Source organism: Dipodomys spectabilis, unplaced genomic scaffold (assembly GCF_019054845.1).
Source record: "Dipodomys spectabilis isolate Male_0828 unplaced genomic scaffold, ASM1905484v1 ptg000002l, whole genome shotgun sequence".
NCBI classification, from domain to species: domain Eukaryota; kingdom Metazoa; phylum Chordata; class Mammalia; order Rodentia; family Heteromyidae; genus Dipodomys; species Dipodomys spectabilis.
The window spans coordinates 16,796,600-16,815,268 of record NW_024870679.1 but is presented as its reverse complement, the minus strand read 5'-3'; the positions used below and the strand labels follow the sequence as shown (position 1 = coordinate 16,815,268).

The window sequence follows — 18,669 nt, the reverse complement described above, 5'->3', positions numbered from 1 at the left end:
TTGTGCCTGAGAGGTGTGGTCTCATGAGAAATGGAAAGGCCAGGTCTGCCTGTCCTGTTCCCAGGAGGCAGCCAATGGAGAGTGGTGATCTGGGAGAGAATTTGGAGATGGCAGTAACAGTTGCCTGGCCATGACAATTGTTTATCCAACCTAAGCCTGTGTCCCCAGATCCTGTCAACCTGTTGCAATGACTTTCAGGTGTAGTCTCTGTCACCTCCTCTAAGAGCCTTCTTCAGCGAAAGGAGGAGAAGACCCCTGGAGGTAAACCTTAGTAAATGTGAGAGAGAGGATCGTTTATCATTCAGCTTGTTTTATGTACTAAGGAGAGAACCCAAGACTGTATGTGTGCTAAGCGGGTGTTCTTTCACTGAGTCATATTCTCAGTACCCCCAAGTTTTTCAAGACAAGGTCTTGCTAAGTTTCACACTGACTTCAAACTTACTATGTGACTCAGGCTGGCCCCAAACTTGTTGTTTTCCTGCCTGGGCCTCCAGAATAGCTGGGAATACAGGTGTGTATCACCACATCTGGTTTTACCATAGATGACATTGCTGACCCAGCACCACGCACAGACCAAGGGGGACATGAGGTTGACTGAGCAATCCCCTCACTCATTCAAGGATGATATTACATGTTGGTGGTGGTGTTTTGATGGCGTTTGAACTCCTGGTCTCACATTTTCTCTCCCTTAGTGTTTGTTTTTTTTTGGGGGGGGTGGGGGGTCCGGTCATGGGGCCTGAACTCTGGGCCTTCAGCTCAAGGCTAGCGCTCTACCACTTGAGCCACAGCGCCACTTCTGGCTTTTTTTTTTCTGCTTATGTGGTGCTGAGGAATCGAACCCAGGGCCTTAAACATGCAAGGCGAGCGCTCTACCTCTGAGCCAACTTCCCAGCCCCTCCCTTAATGTTTTTATTCAAGGCTGGAGCTCTACCACTGAGTCACACCTCCACTTCTGGCTCTTTGGTGGCTAACTGGAGATAAAAGTCTCGGACTTTTTTTTTTTTTTTTTGCCCAGGCTGGCTTCAAACTGTGATCCTCAGATCACAGCTTCCTGAGTCACTAGGATTACAGGTGTAAGCCACTGGTGCCCAGCAAGGATGACATTATGGAAAAAGCTAAGTACAACTTAGAGCCAATAGGGTAATTCTTTTGCTAATTTGAGAGAAGCATATATGAAACATATAACCAAGGTACATTTTTCATTTAAAAAAAAATCTACCTTATATATTTGGTAAAGATTACACAAAGGCCGCCTCTACCCCACTCACTTCAACCCCTACGCAGGTCAGCTATTATTAAAAATAAAACTGCCTTAACTATAAAAATCATGTTCTCCATTAAGATAACAGAAAGAGTCCAGTGAGTTTAGGTTAGAGGAGGAAGCAATTTGAGTATTAAAAAAAAAAGTAAACTGAGCCAAAGTCAATTTTATGAGCTAATTAGAATATTGGCAGGTTGAATAACTTTTTTTTTTTTTGTCGGTCGTGGGGCCTGAACTCAAGGCACGCGCTCTACCACTTGAACCGCAGTGCCACTTCCAGCTTTTTCTGCTTATGTGGTGCTGAGGAATCGAACCCAGGGCCTCATCCATGCAAGGCAAGCACTCTACCACTGAGCCACTTTCCCAGACCCTTGAAGAAGCTTTTATAAATAGCTTTCTTTATTGAAATGTAATTTATATGTCATCAAATTTACCCCCCCCCTTAAATTATAAATCAGCCATTTTTGTATATATGCAGGGTTTTGCAGCCATCACCACAATCTAATTTTAGGATATTTTTACTCCAACATAACTAAAAAGCCCATTAGGATATTTTTTACCCCAACATAACTAAAAAGCCCAAGTACCATGAGTAATTAGCCCAATTCCTTCTGTTACCACCCAGACCTAAGCCAGCACTCATCTTCCCATTTCTATAAATTTGTACACTTTAGATTTTTCATCTAAAAAAAGAACTATAGCCAGGCACTAGTGGCTCATGCCTGTAATCTCAGCTAAGGCTGAGATCTGAGGATGGAGATACAAAGCCAGCCCAAGCAGACAAATCTAAGAGACTCTGATCTCCAATTAACCACCAAAAAGCTTATGTGTACCTGTGGCTCAAGTTATAGAGTGCCAGCCATGAACAAAAAAGGTAAGGCATAGCACAAGGCCCTGAGTTCAAGCTCCAGTACCAGGGGGAAAAAAATGAGTTATAAAGTATATGGTCTCCTGGGTCTATCTGTCTTTATCTAGCGTAAAACTATTAAGTTTTGAGTTTCATCCATGTTTTCTAGCATATATTAGTACTCCGGTCATTTTTCTTATCAAATAATATGGATATGTATGCTACATTTCACTTATATATGGCAGACATTCAAGCTATTTCTACTTCTTGGGTATTATGAATGATGCTGGCATGAATATTCATGAACAAGTTTTTAGTTGCATTCTCATTTCTGTTGGGCAGACACCCAGGAGCAGAATTGCTCAGCCATGCCCCAAATGATTTTTCAAAACTGTTTACCCAGCTGTAGTCATGTACTACCATGATCATTGATGAAGAGGGGGAGAGGTATTTAATAATTCTCTATCCTGTCTTGCCAAAGCCCACTAAAGGAAAGCATTTCAGGGCCAGATTAAATCTCTCAAATCAATTATTCCAACATTCTCTCCAAGTATTTCAAAGATCAGTTATTATCAAAATCTCAGAATTTACACACACACACACACACACACACACACACACATCACAAATCATTTCAAAGTTAAATTATCCCAACATGTTTATGAACAGGACTGAACTATACCTATCCGATCCTTAAAGGCCACCAAAGAAGGAAATAACCCAATTTCTCTTCATTGCCTGTTCTCAGAAAACTATATACTATAAACTAGGTTTAAACTATACAGATGCTACACAGATCCTGAGGGAGAACAGGTGGAGGTTTTCAAACAAGTTTGGGATTGTATTCCATGGTCCTCTTCTCTTCCCACTGAGCAGACTCCATGCCTTGCTGCAGGCTAAATTTATGTAGCCTCACTCAGTATTGCTATGTCCTAAAATGAATTCCATTTGGATCTAACACAGTCACCAGAAGTGTGGGAGAATTCTGCCATCACTCCTTGAAGTCTCTTTTCTTTTGCTCCAGTCATCTTGCTGAGTCTATTTTCAGAGTCAACAACAGTACCACACAATTTAACATCAAGAATTTTTTGGCTGTTGCTGTTTCTGTAACAGCTCGGACATTCTTTTCCTTCTCGATCCTTCTCTAAGAGTAGCATATGTAAAATGAGTAATTATTACTATGAAGAATTGCTAGCGTCAGCACCTCCTCAAAGGAATTACATTTCCTCCTCCCCCTTCCTCCCTCCCCTCCACCACAAACTCTCCCCCATAAGTTAAGAATTAAAGACACATTACTGGGATAAAGAAATCTGACCTGAAATATGTGTTACGGCAACTATGGCAAACTACCAAGAGTATTAACAATAATTTCCAATGGGACTGAAAAGGTTAGATGATCTGTCTTTGAAATGAGCCAACTCTGCACACTTTCACAAGATTAAAATCAGTTTGCTTTTCCTCCTTGATTCTTTGTGCCTGTCCTATTCCTAGGATACCCCTGCACCCACCAAGAAAAAAGGAAAAAAAAAAAAAGACAGGGTCCTTGAGAAGCATAAACAAGTGGTTCTAGAAATTTACTTTCTTAATGAGGAGAAAGCTCAAAGATAAATTCCATTCCACATTCATTTCCCTGTATTTCACGGTGAACAGGATTTTCTGTGATTTCTTTCTTCCTGGAGAGGGGGGTGGTGGGAGGGGAGAGAGAGAGAGAGAGAGAGAGAGAGAGAGAGAGAGAGAGAGAGAGAGCGCACCTGAGCAATAGGTAACACCCCTGACACACAGACACTAAAAGAAACAGTATAAATAACAACTGTGTGGCATTTGGTGAGAAAAATTCATTCTCTTCGAAGAAGCAAGATGACCATTCATGCACAATCTAGGCCACTTTTGAGACATAGTAAAGAAGAGGTAATTTCTTTCCAAGGGTGATGATCATGGGCAAGTAAGTGATCTTTGTACCTGTCTGATCACCTGTAAAATGAACATAATGAGAGGAATTTATATAGTCACCAGGCAAGGTGACTCACACCTGTAAGCACAGTTACTCAGGTGGCTGAGATCTGAGAACAGCAGTTTGAAGCCAGCCAAGCCAAAAAGGTCTGTGAGACTGACTCATTCAGCTCCACTAAACTACCAAAAGAGTCAAATGTGGAACTGTAGCTCAAGTGGTAGAGCACTAGCCTTGAGCAAAAGCATCTCAAGACACAGTGCTCAGGACCTGAGTTCAAGCCCTAAGACCAAGAAAGAAAGAGAGAAAGGGAGAAAAAGAGAGGGGGAAGGGAGGGAGTGGGGGAAAGGAAAGAGAGAAAGAAAGAGAGACAAAGGAAAGAGGAAAACAAACAAAAGAAAGAAAGAGTAAGGGAGATAAAGAAAGAGAGAAACAAAGAAGGAAAGGAAGGAATGAAGGAAGGAGAGACAGAGAAAGAGACAGAAAAAGGAAGGAACTCACAGGCTAGTGTTTGAATGCTTCCAATGGCACTGAACACAAACACACACTGAGAAACTGTGAGCTTGTACCAACATCCTCACCATCACCGCCAAGACCACCGCCATCTTGGAGAAGGTGTCCAGATGCAGTACATACCTACTCTGAGGGTAGATTGGAAGAGTTTTCATGGTCAATGTATTGCCACCTGCATTCTGGAATGTTCCCTTTTCCCCCTGACTTCTCTAGCAGGTACAATATGTTTATAAGGCAAAGTAAAAGGGAGGAGGGTTGGGAGGAAGAGAACAGGAAGGGAGAGAAGAGGGGAAAAGAGAGAAAGGTCATGGACAGAGATGGGGAGATATTTTAGTCAGAGAAATGTGACCTTGCTTCTTCAGTCATGTTTGGAAGATGGAATTCTTACAAAAATTCTGTCGGATTCAGTAGGCCAGGAAAAGGGGAAAGCCAAACAATCTCCAGAGGGAGAAGTCTTTTTTTTCTTCTTTTATGTTGGTCATGGGGCTTGAACTCGGGGCCTAGGTGCTGTCCCTAAGCTTTTCTGCTCAAGGCTAGCACTCTACCACTTGGAACCACAGCTCCATTTCTGGTCTGGTGGTTAATTGGAGATAAGAGTCTCACAGACTTTCCTGCCCAGGCTGGCTTCGAACCACAGCCTGATCCACAGATCTCAGCCTCCTGAGTAGCTAGATTACAGGCCTAAGCAACCAGCACCGAGCTGAGAGAAGCATCGTAACATGTCCCGAGCCACAGAGCAAATTGTTAAATCCTGTTCTTTCTTGAGCCCATACATGGGCATGCTTGTTGAGCCCCAAGAAAAAGAAGGGAAGGACCTGAAAAGGGAATGTACTTCAGAAAAGTACCTTCACGGATTCAGAAGGCATTGGCTGAAGGCTGAGGCACCTACCTCTCTCTGAGACTGGCCTGGTCCCTGGTCCGGGGTGCGGAGGTTCAGGATGTGCACCTCCTGTGGCAGCCCGGTGGTTCCTCTGCTGGCACAGCCAGACAGAACGGTGAAGCTCTCCATCAAGGCCTGGACAGGGTGGGAGGCGTTGACAGGTGACAGTTGGCACTGGGTACCAGACTCCGGACCTACAGACAGAATCACACACGGGACATCTTCAAAAGTTGTCTAAACCCATTGAGTTCTCCTAGAAATGATTTCCAACCCCACAAAAGGTTCACATTTCCCTCCTTGCCCTACCCTTGCCTTACAGAAATGGGGTAGGCAGGTTTCTGAAATTTGGGGCTGGTGATTCACACTCCTGTGATTTGCTTGTTTCGCAGGTTAAATAAATTGGTATTTTCCGATTTCATCTAGTGTCTCTGTTCATGCCAGCGGTCCCTCCAAAAGCAGAAGGGAAAATTCCCCTTCACCCCTACAAGGCTCTATCTTCACCCACCTCCGGGAGCTGGGTGCTGTCAATCACCCCCACTCAGTGGTTGAAGACATAAAGCCCAGGAAACCACATAGAGGAAAGGCCCAGGTGCACGCCAGGGAGTTCTGGCTGGTTTCTAAGCAACCAAAGTATTCTCTAGGACTCCAGGCTCCATCTACAGTGTCACTAGTTCAGACCCCAACCACTCCTGTACCCCATGCGAGGACACAGCAGACACCCTGCCTGGTGGGCCAAGTCTATTTCAGGACTCACAGAAATTATCTAAGCTGATAACTGCAATCGGGTCTGAAATGAAGTATGTGCCTTCTCAAATAATCACGGCCACCCTCTACTGCTGGACTCTGCCCAGCTGCTTTCTGGGAAAGCAGGAGGTGGTGAAGGAAGATGGATTGGCAGCAAGAACGGGGGGGGGGGGGGGGGGAGTACATTTCTGGGTACTCTGCAGAGACCCAGAGAAAGGTGCCTATTCCTACTGCATGGTGGGGGGAGGGCGGGGATAGAGGGGGACCAACTGGCTCTAGCAACTCTACTGAGAAACCTTCTAGACTGGTTTCCTAGCCTTTTGCAATGCATTTGCATTAAACACACATAACTATGCTTTCAAGTTCAACTTTGTACATATGCAAAGCTCTGACTGGCCCCTCACTATATCCAAACAAACCTGCAGGGAGGCCTGCAGCCTGCAGGGCTGCCTCTCATCACCATAGGGGTCATTTGAGTCGGCTCATTTCTATTAAAGAACAGGAGCAAAGGCTCCCAGGAAACAACCCAGAGCAGGAGGGACCCAAAGGAGGGACTTCTTCCATGTCCAGGGTCAGCTCTCTGCCTCAGAGCTGGTATTCTCCAGCCTGCTGGCATCCCAGAAGGGCAGGCTCCTATTTCTGGGCTGTAGCACAAGCCACAGGTTATACAAGTCAGCTCAAGGTCAAAAGACAGAGCAAGGGGCTGGGAAGGTGGCTCAGTGGTAGAACACTTGCCTTGCATGCGTGAGGCCCTGGGTTCGATTCCTCAGCACCACATAAGCAAAAAGAAAAAAGCCAAAGTGGCGCTGTAGCTCAAGTGGTAGAGCGCTAGCCTTGAGCTGAAGAGCTGAGGGACAGTGCCCAGGCCCAGAGTTCAGGCCCCACGACTGGACCCAAAAAAAAAAAAAAAGACAGAGCAACTCTGATCTGGTGGGAGGACAGCGGCTTTTCAGAGGAACCCACCAAGGCCAACGTTTAAGTCTATTTGGAGTTATAGTTTGGATCCTAACTGTCACCCAGGCCCAAATGCTGAAGGCTTGGTCATCCTCTTATATTGCTTTTGGGAAAAAATTAAGTCACTGAGAGCCAGGTACCAGCAGCTCACACTTATAATCCTAGCTACTTGGGAGGCTCAGATCTGAGAATGAAGGTTTGAAGCTAGCCTGGGTAGAAAAATCCATGAGATTCGTATCTCCAATGAACCAGCAAAAAGCCAGAAGTGGGGCGTGGTTCAACTAGTAGAGTGCTAGCCAGGAGTGAAAAAGCTAAGCAAGAATAAGAGGTCCTGTGTTCAAACCCCAGGAGCAGCACACAAAATGTCACTGGGGAATTGCCTCTAAGGCAATTGGAATCCCAGCTCCTTCCTTGTTTTTTAATTTTATTTTTTTAGCCCCTAGTCAGCATGAGGTAATTAGTTTCCTCTGCTAGGCACTCCTGCTACAATGTCCTGGGTCACTGTAGACCCAAAATGACAGGGCAAAGACACATGGACAGAAAACTGAAAGCATATGCCAAGATGAGCCTTTCTTCTTTTTAAGTTGTTTATCTCAGCCATTTTGTTACAGCAAGCTGACTCATACAGATAGCCCCAGCCTATCCAACAGGGGTTCTGTTTTTTTATTCTTCCAAGTTTGAGAAAGAAAAAAGTCAATAAAAACCTGTGATGAAGGTATTTGTATGCCAAAAAGATCAGAAGTTATCCATTGCAGTAACTGAAAACCAGGGCCTTCAACAGTTTAACACATAATGTCCTACGGTCTCTGGTTATCAAGTTCCCACTCTGTTCCTGGCAGTGCAAGACAGCACCTCCAGTAGCTCAACACAAATGTTCTTGCAATTGAGCCAAGGTTCCAAAATTGCCCAATGCCTCGGGCTGGGACGGGAGTCTGGGGTCCTCTCTCCCAGCAAGGAGTCCTGCAGGGCTGCAGCAAGGTTAACTTCCTGGCCCACACTTCCTGTAAGCATCCAATGTGGAGGTGGGGATACAGGGCCCTGAGGTCTGTAACTGACTGTGGAATGTATCAAAATAATGATGATGAGGAGGAGGAGGAGGAAGAGAAGGAGGAGGAGGAGGAGGAGAAGGAGAAGGAGGAGGAGGAGGAGGATGAAGAGGAGGAGGAGAAGGAGGAGGAGGAGGAGGAGGAGGAGGAGGAAGAGGAGGAGGAGGAGGAGGAGGCTAAGATGGATTGATGTCTGGAGAGATATTTAGATAAAGCAATGGTTACCAAAATGGGAAGTGTGGAATTTGGATGTTCCCCGTAGAGCCATTTTAACATCCTTATATATTTAAATGTTTCATTGAAAAATAAAATAAGAATGCTTAGAGGGAGGCCATGGTAATCAAATTAAATAAATAAATAAATAAATAAGACCAGAAATGTCACCAAAATCCACAGTCACATTGCTGAGGAGAAAACCAATCAACAGGGGGTTGGGAAGGTGGCTCGGTGGTAGAGTGCTTGCCTCGTATGCATGAGGCCCTGGGTTCCTCAGCACCACATAAGCAGAAAAAAGCCAGAAGTGGCGCTGTGGTTCAAGTGGTAGGGTGCTAGCCTTGAGCTGAAGAGCTGAGGAAAAGCGAGCACCCAGGCCCAGAGTTCAGCCCCCATAACTGACCAAAAAAAAGAAAAGAAAAGAAAACCAACCAACAAAAATAAAATCCCTTTGGACCCAGCAACTTCCCTCTAGAAATTTATCATAAAGAAATAGCTGGAGCTGGGCACTGGTGGCTCACACCTGTAATCCTAGCTACTCAGGAGGTTGAGATCTGAGGATCTCGGTTCAAAGCCAGCCCGGGCAAGAAAGTCTGTGAAACTCTCATCTCCAATAAACCACCAGAAAACCAGAAGTGGCTCTGTAGCTCAAGTGGTAGAGCACTCGCCTTGAGCTGAAGAGCCAAGGAACAGCGCCCAGGCCCAGAGTTCAAGCCCCACAACCAAAAAAAAAAGAAATAGCTGGGTACGTACGTGCATAGAACCCAGAATATACCTATGGAAACAAACAAACAAAACCATAAAAAGAGCAGAAAAATAAATAAGCCTTAAGAAAAAAAAACTATAGTCAAGTGCCCAGTGGCTCACACCTGTCATCCTAGCTACTTAGGAGGCTGAGATCTGAGGATCACAGTTCAAAGCCAGCCGGGGCAGGAAAGTCCGTGAGACTCTTATCTCCAATAAACCACTCAGAAAACCGGAAGTGGTTGATGGCACCTAGCTGAGTGATCTCAAGGTGAAGCTCCAGGCCTCTAAGACCCACACAGCCCTTCCAGCTCCTCCCATCTCGCCTCCCGGAGCTTGCTGGCTGTGTTTCAGCCATGCTCCCTGAAGCTCAGACCTGCCAGGTGTCTCTCAACACCAACTGTTCTCCTTTTTGCTCCAACTATTAGTCAGGCACATGGCCAGCCAAAATGCAAGCTAAGATACAGTCACGTGACCCAAAACACCAAGACTCCCCAAGACTATAAAAGACACAGAAGAATGGAACAAGCCCCACCCCAGTGGCTCACACCTGTAGTCTCGACTACTCTGGAGGCTGAGAGCTGAGGACTGAAGTTCAAAGCCAGCCTGGGCAAACAAATCAGGGAGACTCTTAGCTCAAAAAAGCTGTAAGTGGCCAGGCGCCGGTGGCTTAAGCCTATAATCCTAGCTACTCAGGATGCTGAGATCTAAGGATCATAGTTCAAAGCTAGCCTGAGCAGGAAAGTCCGTGAGACTCTTTTTTTTTTTTTGGCTGGTCGTGGGGCCTGAACTCGGGGCCTGGGCGCTGTCCCTCAGCTCTTCAACGCAAGCTGAGCACTCTACCACTTGAGCCACAGTGCCACTTCCAGCTTTTTCTGCTTATGTGGTGCTGAGGAATTGAACCCAGGGCCTCATGCATACAAGGCAAGCACTCTTCCACTGAGCCACCTTCCCAGCCCCACCCTGTGAGACTCTTATCTCCAATAAAACACTAGAAAACCGGAAGTAGCGCTGTGGCTCAATTGCTCGCCTTGAGCTGAAGAGCCCAGGGACAGCGCCCAAGCCCAGAGTTCAAGCCCCGCAACTGACTCAAAAAAAAAGCTGTAAGTAGAAGCATGGCTCAAGTGGCAGAGTACCAGCTTTGAGTGAAAAGAACTGGAAGTGGCACCCAAAAATAAAATAATAAGAATGGGACAGAACCGTTGTGTTTATAGTTGTACAACACCTCCACCCCAGCTCAGCACCTGGCACACAGCAAGCTCGCCAGCATGACTGAGGGAAGAGCACCCTGAGGTGTGTACAGCACAACAGCACTCTGTGCTGTACAGATTTCCTCCTTGCAGGAGATCATCTGTCCCCGAGCTCTCCCTTTTCCTCTTTAGCATTTTGGTTGCTAAGAATCAAGTTCTGTTGGGGTTCGCCATCCTCAACCGACACAGAAGGCAGGCAGCACAAACCCACTTTGGTCCTCAATGCCCCAGAGGCCGGGCAGGACCTCCTGTCTAGGTGGAGGTGACGGGTTCTTAGGTCCCCCACCTCATCCTGCCCCATCTGCCTGGGTCAGGCCTCCGGTCCCTTTAGCCACATGCCTTTGCTCTCACCAGTGGCCCTGCAATCTGCCCACGTGCTGCTAGAGCTGTGTCCTTTTAGACAAGGCCCCGCTCGGGAAGGGTCTCCACGGCCTCCTGCATACACGCCTGAGGAGCCGTGTAACAGCTGAGGCCCGGAGGCAGGGCCAGGAAACCACACACCAGCCATGCTGCCGGCCCCATCTGCTCACTTTGTGGGGGCCCCTGAGCTTTGGGGTGGCTGGGGCAAGGGCTCATGGACAGGCTTGGCAGGCTAGATGTTTCTCTTGAGGCAATGGCTGGAAACCCACAGCCCTTCCTGTCCCCATGCCATGAGGAGGATGAGCAGTGCACTCCAGGGATCGCTGTAACCAGCAGGGCAAAAGCGACCTCACCACGGTGAGGACCAGGCCAGGTGCAGATGAAGAGGAAAGAAACCACCGCCCCCCCCCTTACCACTCACCCCCCCCCCCCCCCCGCCGTGTTCTAACTAAACACTTTATCTGAAGCCTCAGGACAAGTCTGTAAAGGAGAATAAATACCATCCCCACCCTAAGTAAATCCTTACATGCCACAGGCTGGATGTATCTTTTTGGTATCCAGACCACACATGTACAAATGGGATCCTCTCCAGAAAGGTCTCACCCACATGTGACTGTCACTGTGTGTGTGTGTGTGTGTGTGTGTGTGTGTGTGTGTGTGTGTGTGTCTGTCTGTCTGTCTATCTGTCTGTCTCTGTGATGCTGGTATTAGGGCTTGACCTCAGGGTCTTGCATTCTCTCTTGGCTTTTTTACCCAAGACTGGCACTCTACCACTTGAGCCACAGCTCCTCTTCCAGCTTTTTGCTGGTTAAAAAGAGCTACATGTCTCCTGGATTTGTCTGCCCAGACTGGCTTTGAACCTGGATCCTCAGAGCTCAGCTAGGATTACAGGTGTGAGCCACCAGTGCCCAACCTAGACATTGCTCTGGACTGTGGACGTCCAGTACAGGGCCTGTACAGGATTCTTTGGAGGGTAGCTCAAAAACAATCCAACATCAGCCAGGCATCAGTGGCTCACGCCTGTAATCATAACTACTTGGGAGGCTGAGGTCTGAGGACCGTGGTTTGACACCAGCCCAAGAAGAAAAATCCACATGAGACTCATCTCCAATTAACTACCAAAAAGCCAGAGTGGAACAGTGGCTCAAGCGGTAGAGTGCCAGCCTTGAGCAAAAAAAAAAAAAAAAAAATGCTTAGGCCCTGCTCACCAAATCCCTGGCTGATCTGAAGGCAGCACACACAAATAAGGCCTGTGGCACAACCACACCAGGTGGTCCAGACCCGAGCTACGCTGACCAGACTCCCCACTAGCTAGGCTGCACAGCCACTCAGCAACTGAGGCAGCACAGTGCAACACAAAGGTGATCCTGAGGTTTCCACCCTGGGTGATAAACGAGAGCAGGGTTCTTCATGCGCCACCAGTTTTAGAGTGATGGAAACCGGTGCACAGAGAAGTTGAGTTATTTGCCCGAAGTCACACCGCACCAGTAAATAGCAACTGGGAGTTCAGACCTAAGTTTCCCAGACTCTGGGTCTAAGTTTTCCCATGACAGGGCATCACCTGCCTTTTTTTTTTTCTTTTGACTTATACTTTCCAGTCCTTTTAGATCTATGCAAACAGGGTTAACAATTAATCACAAACAGTAAGATCTAAAATAAGATAAAATATAAAATGGTAAACTATTCCATGCACACTCAGAACCTTGAGCTGACTTAAAATACTCCACGGGCTCAATAAGGAAGTGCAAGGTCTTTTCTCATGGTACCAAATGTCTTCTTCATCTTTCCCAAATGCTTGATTACCTGGACACAAGAAAAACAGGCCTGCATCACAGCATCAATATCAAAATTCCCAGTTCTGCTTCAAGAAGAAGGAAAGATTGCAAATGGACTCATCCTTTCGCTCTGAACATTGGCTAACAACACAGCATTCCAATTTCAGCTACAGATCTTCCCCCCACTCCCTGGCCCTGCCCTCGCCCCCCCCCCCCCCACCAGGCTGGCTGCAGGCCAGCCCCAAGCCTCGACAGAATGCAGAAGAAGCATTTGAGAACAGATGCATTTGCTACACACACTTCAAATTTAATCTGTCCCCGAAGAAATTCACCACGGTGACACCTCATGCAACACAGAGTGAAATATTGAGGGAGGGTAAATGTGTGGAGGAAAAAAGAAATCGAAGTTAATTTTCACATTTTTCATAAATGCGAGCTGCAAGCATTTGAAATACAAATGCATTCCACATTCACAGAAACATCTGGTAGCTATTCCACACCATTTCCAGGGCCTGGACTCCCCGTATCACCCAGGGCACTAATGAGGAGCGTGTGTTCAGCTGTAATAAAAATGGTAAAGATGCAGAGGGAATTAAGGGGTAACACTATAGCCTGGGACCAAGACACTGCAGTGGGAGATTTTACTGCAACAACACCATTGGCTAATAAGGGTTTCTGTTATTGTCCCATGGGGAATTCTGCAATGCTGTCAGCTGCAGAGAGACAAAACTCCCACAGATTGTCAGACTGGGTATTGCAGGGCTTATTCTACACCCCCTGCCCCAGAGCCGAAAACCCCTTCTCCTCCTCCCCACCCCCACCCCCCCACCGTGAGATGTCAGGATCTGCTCCAAAAGGCACCCAGGATGCTTCCTCAGCCAATAGCACCACCTGGTTTTCATTTGAACAGGACAAGAAGGAATGTTATAAATACAAGGCTATCATGCAAAAACAAAGCTCAAAGGAGAAAAAAAGAAAAACACCTGGAAGGCCCTGGGCTTCAGACCACCCTCTCCAGCCCCCAAGACACCCCCCCCACACACACACACACACAACATGTGCTCATATTTGGAGCATCTCAGATTACAACTCATTGAATCTACAGACCCTTGGGGATGGTGCTGCAGAATGTATGCTGCAGAATGTACCATTAAATTCCAAGAGGGGACCCTCTGCCCCAACCCCCATCTGGGTTTTTCAACAATAAAACTTAGCTGGAGGCTAACATTTATCATGACGGTGGAAAAAAAATCAAAAGTCAGAAGAGACCTAAAGCCTGTAATAAGGATTTCTCACAAGGAGAAAGCCGAGGATTTTTCTACAGCACAACTGTTTAGGTGTAGCTTACAGTGGCTTTCATCTGCCCTCTATGAAAATATGAAAATCCAATTCCAAGAAAAATGCCCAATCTGTTGGGCTCCAAGCCAGGGCATATTTGTATATTGTTGTGTTAAAAATCATGGTGCAACCATGCTGTGGAATTTCCTGTGTTCAAAGTTTTGTGGGTGTTTTGTTTTTTCTTAATTTCAAAAGAAAACAGAATCTTTAAGAATCTAGAGTTTACCAAGCTTCACAAGACATTAGCTCTTCCCCCTCTGAAATACCTATTTGAAAGTGTCCACAGAGGGGACTTGGGTGACTGAGAGGAAGGGACATTGCTTTGTTTTGTATTTTGATGACCTAAAGAGAAGAGGCAGCAGAGGGGACATGCTAGATATCACACGGAGAGACAGCAAGTGACAGCTCACTGTCACTAGAGAGGTGGAGAAGGTGTGCTTCAGGGACACACCGCCCGCTTAGCAAGGCCCTGGCTTCCACTCCATTGCAGCACCGAAGTGAAAAAGAAAAGGAAAAGAATAAAAGTAAATAAATTATGTAATAAAAGCTGGGCGCGGGGCTGGGAAGGTGGCTCAGTGGTAGAGCGCTTGCCTTGCATGCATGAGGCCCTGAGTTCGATTCCCCAGCACCACATAAGCAAAAAGAAAAAAAGCCAGAAGTGGCGCTGTGGGCTCAAGTGGTAGAGCGCTAGCCTTGAGCTGAAGAGCTGAGGGACAGCGCCCAGGCCCAGAGTTCAGGCCCCACGACCGGACCCTCCCCCCCCCCAAAAAAAAGCTGGGCGCCAGTGGCTCACCCCTGTAATCTTAGTTACTTAAGAGGCTGAGATGTGAGGATAGTGGTTTGGGCAGAAAAGTCTGTGCAACTCTTATACACTACTCAAAAAAAAAAAAAGGAGAAGCCAGAAGCGGCACTGTGGCTCAAGTGGTAGAGTGCTAGAGAGGCTCAGGGTCAGAGCCCAGGCCCTGAGTTCAAGTCTCAATATAGAGATAGATAGATAGATAGATAGATAGATAGATAGATAGATAGATAGATAGATAGATAGATAGATAGATTAGGCAGACAGACAGACAGAAAAAGTATCCTCCTTGTGGACTTACAGAATGATTAATAAAATATTTAAGACAAGATATCTTTATATCATTCCCCAGCCATTACTCCCCCAGAAACTACTTTCAAGAATTGTCCTGGGAAGATTTCAAATGCACAGTATGAGAGTAAAAGGCCTGTTCTCTGAGTACATTCTGGAAGTACAAGATGAAAAGGTGAGAACAAGATAGGCACCAATGGCTCACACCATTGGTGTGACTCAGGAGACTGAGATCTGAGAATGCTGGTTCAAAGCCAGCCAGGGCAGGAAAGTCCATGAGATTCTTATCTCCAATTAATCAGCAAAATGCTGGAGTAGAGGCTCTAGGGGTAAAGTGCCAGCTTGAGCAGAAAAACCAAGAAAGGTACAAGGCTCTAAGTTCAAGGCCCAGTGTTGGTATAAACGGCTGCGAGGAGGGGAGAAAAAAAGAGGGGGAGAAGAGGAAAGGGGAGCAGGGGAGGGAGAGAAAGAGACAGAGAGACAGAGAGAGACAGAGAGAGAAAGAGAGAGGGGAGGTGTCTTCTGGGAAATAATTCTGGCAATCCAGAAGGAAAAAGGCTGGCCCCACCTTAGCCATCCTTCCGGTTGGCTCTGGATCTATATGAAGCTGCCTCTGTTCTCCTTTCAATGATACATATCTAACACCAACACCACTCATCTAGGGGGAGATTCGAGTTTATAGGAGGTTATTTCCCAAATGGCTCAGCACAGAGACCAAGAACAAACAAATCTAAGGATTTGGAGGATGGCAGAAAATGTTCTTTATAAAGATATAAGTAAATAAAAACAGTCCTGAAGACTGATCTCAGAGCCTCTAAGCCATGCCCTGAATACAAAAATAGACTCTGCTATTCTTCCACCCTGAGTCTGGCAGATACAAAAATGACTGAAAGAAAATAGACTTTATTAAAAGGAAAATGCTTAATTGATCTTAATTGCACTGTTGAATGTAACTTAGTCACACAACAAAAATTGCAACACGAATCCTACTATTGCAGTACTTTATGACTTTAAAAGATACAAAGCCACTCCTCATTAACTGTGAGATGACATGATCAACTTGTTCAGAATTTGTCTCACACCTACAATAATCCCTAAGCAAATGTTCTTCTTCCCACCACTGGGACTAGGGACTGACAGCAAGGTTTCAGACATGCTCAGAACATGCTAAGTACCAGGCCCTAATTCTGTGTGTGTGTGTGTGTGTGTGTGTGTGTGTGTGTGTGTGTGTGTGTGTGTGTGTGTGTGTGTGTCTACTAGTAGTAATGGGGCTTGAACTTGGTAGTATTTTCTGCTCAAGGCTGGTGCTTTACCACTTGAACCAAAGCTCCTCTTCCATCTTTTTTGCTGGTTCATTGGAGATGAGTGTCATGGATGTTTTCTACCAGGTTGGCTTCAAACCTCAATCTTCAGATCTCAGCCTCTTGAGTAGCTAGGATTACAGGCATGGACCACTAGCATCCAGTTTATTTTCTTTTTTTACCCCTAGCCAACTGGTGTCACACAAGGAAGAAGAAGATAGGGAAACAGGCAAGCGGGCACACAGAACCAAGGAGAAATAACACACACACTTGCCAGGAGCCAACTCTTAGGGCTCCGGCCTAGAGCTATGGAAGGTAAGCTACAAGACAGAAGATGAAGGGGGAACGGGAGAGGGGACTGATCAGAAGGGCAGAAGAGGGAAGGCACACTGCTGAGGAGCCAAACTCCAGCCCTGAACGGCTGGTCCTGATTACAGATAGGAGAAAGGAGATTTTAAAAAGACAATCTACCAATTTTGGGTTTGGCCCTGAAAAATACTGCTAATGACAGCCATGTGTACAAAAATGGGCCACGAACTGAAAACACATTTACTTTAAGGATTTTCTATATAATCAAGATACTCACCAATTGGTTTGGAAAGAATGAAGTGCTTAACATGGAGGCCAAATTACCCAGCTTAATATATATGTCAAAACCTATTACAAGACTGAATCTTATGCCTTCTTCTTCCCACTTACTAGGTCAGATACTTCTGCCATGAGAAACTGAGCTGGCAGATGCAGAAAACTTGGGGAACACCTGGTCACAGGGGTCTGGGGGTCCACTTGCTCCTTTCACAGTTACAAACTTTGGAGAAATGACGGCGCTAGAGATAACAGCGTTCATGGTGTGACGGGCCAATCAAGCACTGAGAACATCTCAATGGAGACTGAGGCACAGCTGGCCTTTGAAAGACACTGTAGCCTGGCCCTGGTTTCTTTACCTGATTAAGATTCAGATACTCCTTAATCCAGTTACACTTGTTATAGAATTCCTTGATAGCAAATATCAACTTTCATAAACCTACTGTTTAACTTCTGTGAGAGAGAGAGAGAGTATGTGTGTGTGTCTGTGTGCCTGTGTGTCTGTGTGTGTCTCTGTGTGTGTGTGTGTGTGTGTGTGTGTGTGTGTGTGTGTGTGTGTGTGTGTCTGCATGTCTATGTGGTCTCCTTGGCTGGGAACTGCGTAAGGGCCGTGTCTCTCTTACTTATCCTCTACCACAGTGCTGGGCATTAGGCCTAGCACACAGCAAGGGTTCAAAACTCCTTGCTGGGTGATAAATTTGTCATGCAACTAAAATCCCAAGCTACTCATTTTTCATGGACTGTGGCTCCAGTCTGCGAGGCTGATGTGTCAGTCTGCTCACATTTTAGCTGGCTAACTTCAGGCAATTTCTTTTTCTTACCATTCTTATTATTAGCATCAATTCATCCTAAAGGTGGAGGGGTACATTTTGACATGTCCATATATGTATACAACATTCCTTGATCAGACTCACCCTGCCACAGCTCGCACTTCTCTCTCCCCATACCCCCTTCTCTCAAACCAATCTCCACAAGCTTCCTTGTTCTATTTGCACACAGGTCCATAGGTATTTCGACCATATCCGCTGTCCTCCTCCCTCTCTGTTCACTCTACCCCTACCTACCTCCACTAACATGGTCCAACCCGGACGGGACCTGCTCTACAACCTCAAGCAGTTTCTTAGCCTTTCCCTCTATGTGTTGTTTATATCATGAAGATATTAATAGGACTGTTCTTAGAATTAGCTTGCTTTTAGTATCATATGACTATAATTATAATTACCATATTTCTAACTATGGAATGTGTTCTGGAGGTAAAAAGTGCTTTTTAGACCATCTCAACTTCCCCTTGCATGTTGAACATGAACTATTCAACTTGTGGGCGGGGAAGGGTGAGGGAAACTGGGGGAGAGAGAGCAAAGGAAGAGATGACACTGTCCAAAGAGAAATGCAATCCCATTTGTCCAACCTTTCTTTGATTTGTTGTGTTTCTGGGTCTCTATTAAGAAAATTTCGGCCTGTGCCAAGGAGACCTAAGATTTCTCCTATTCTGTCCTGTAATGTTTTCAGGGTGTCTGCTTTGACTCCGAGGTCTTTGATCCATTTGGAGTTGACTCTGGTGCAGGATGATATATAAGAATCTAGCTTTAGTTTTATACAGGTGATTAACCAATTTTGCCAGCACCATTTATTGAAGAGGCTGTCTTTCTGGATTGCATGAAGCTGCAGAGCTTCTGCATGGCAAAGGACATAGCTAGCAAGATCAATAGAAAGCCCACAGATTGGGAGAAGATCTTCACTAGCTATACAACGGACAAGGGTCTCATATCTAAAATATACTTGGAACTCAACAACAAATCCTCAAAGAAACAACTGCCCAATAA

General features: G+C 46.0%; 1 protein-coding gene across 1 annotated transcript in view; it reads right to left on the bottom strand.

Moving 5' to 3' along the window:
* The window catches only part of Tgfbr3 (transforming growth factor beta receptor 3), a 170,606-nt gene that overhangs the window by 101,858 nt on the left and 50,079 nt on the right, over positions 1 to 18,669 (bottom strand). The window contains exon 3 of the mRNA XM_042676890.1: positions 5,459 to 5,643. Within this exon, the coding sequence (XP_042532824.1) occupies positions 5,459 to 5,643 (185 nt within the window). The remainder of the gene's footprint in view (positions 1 to 5,458; positions 5,644 to 18,669) is intronic.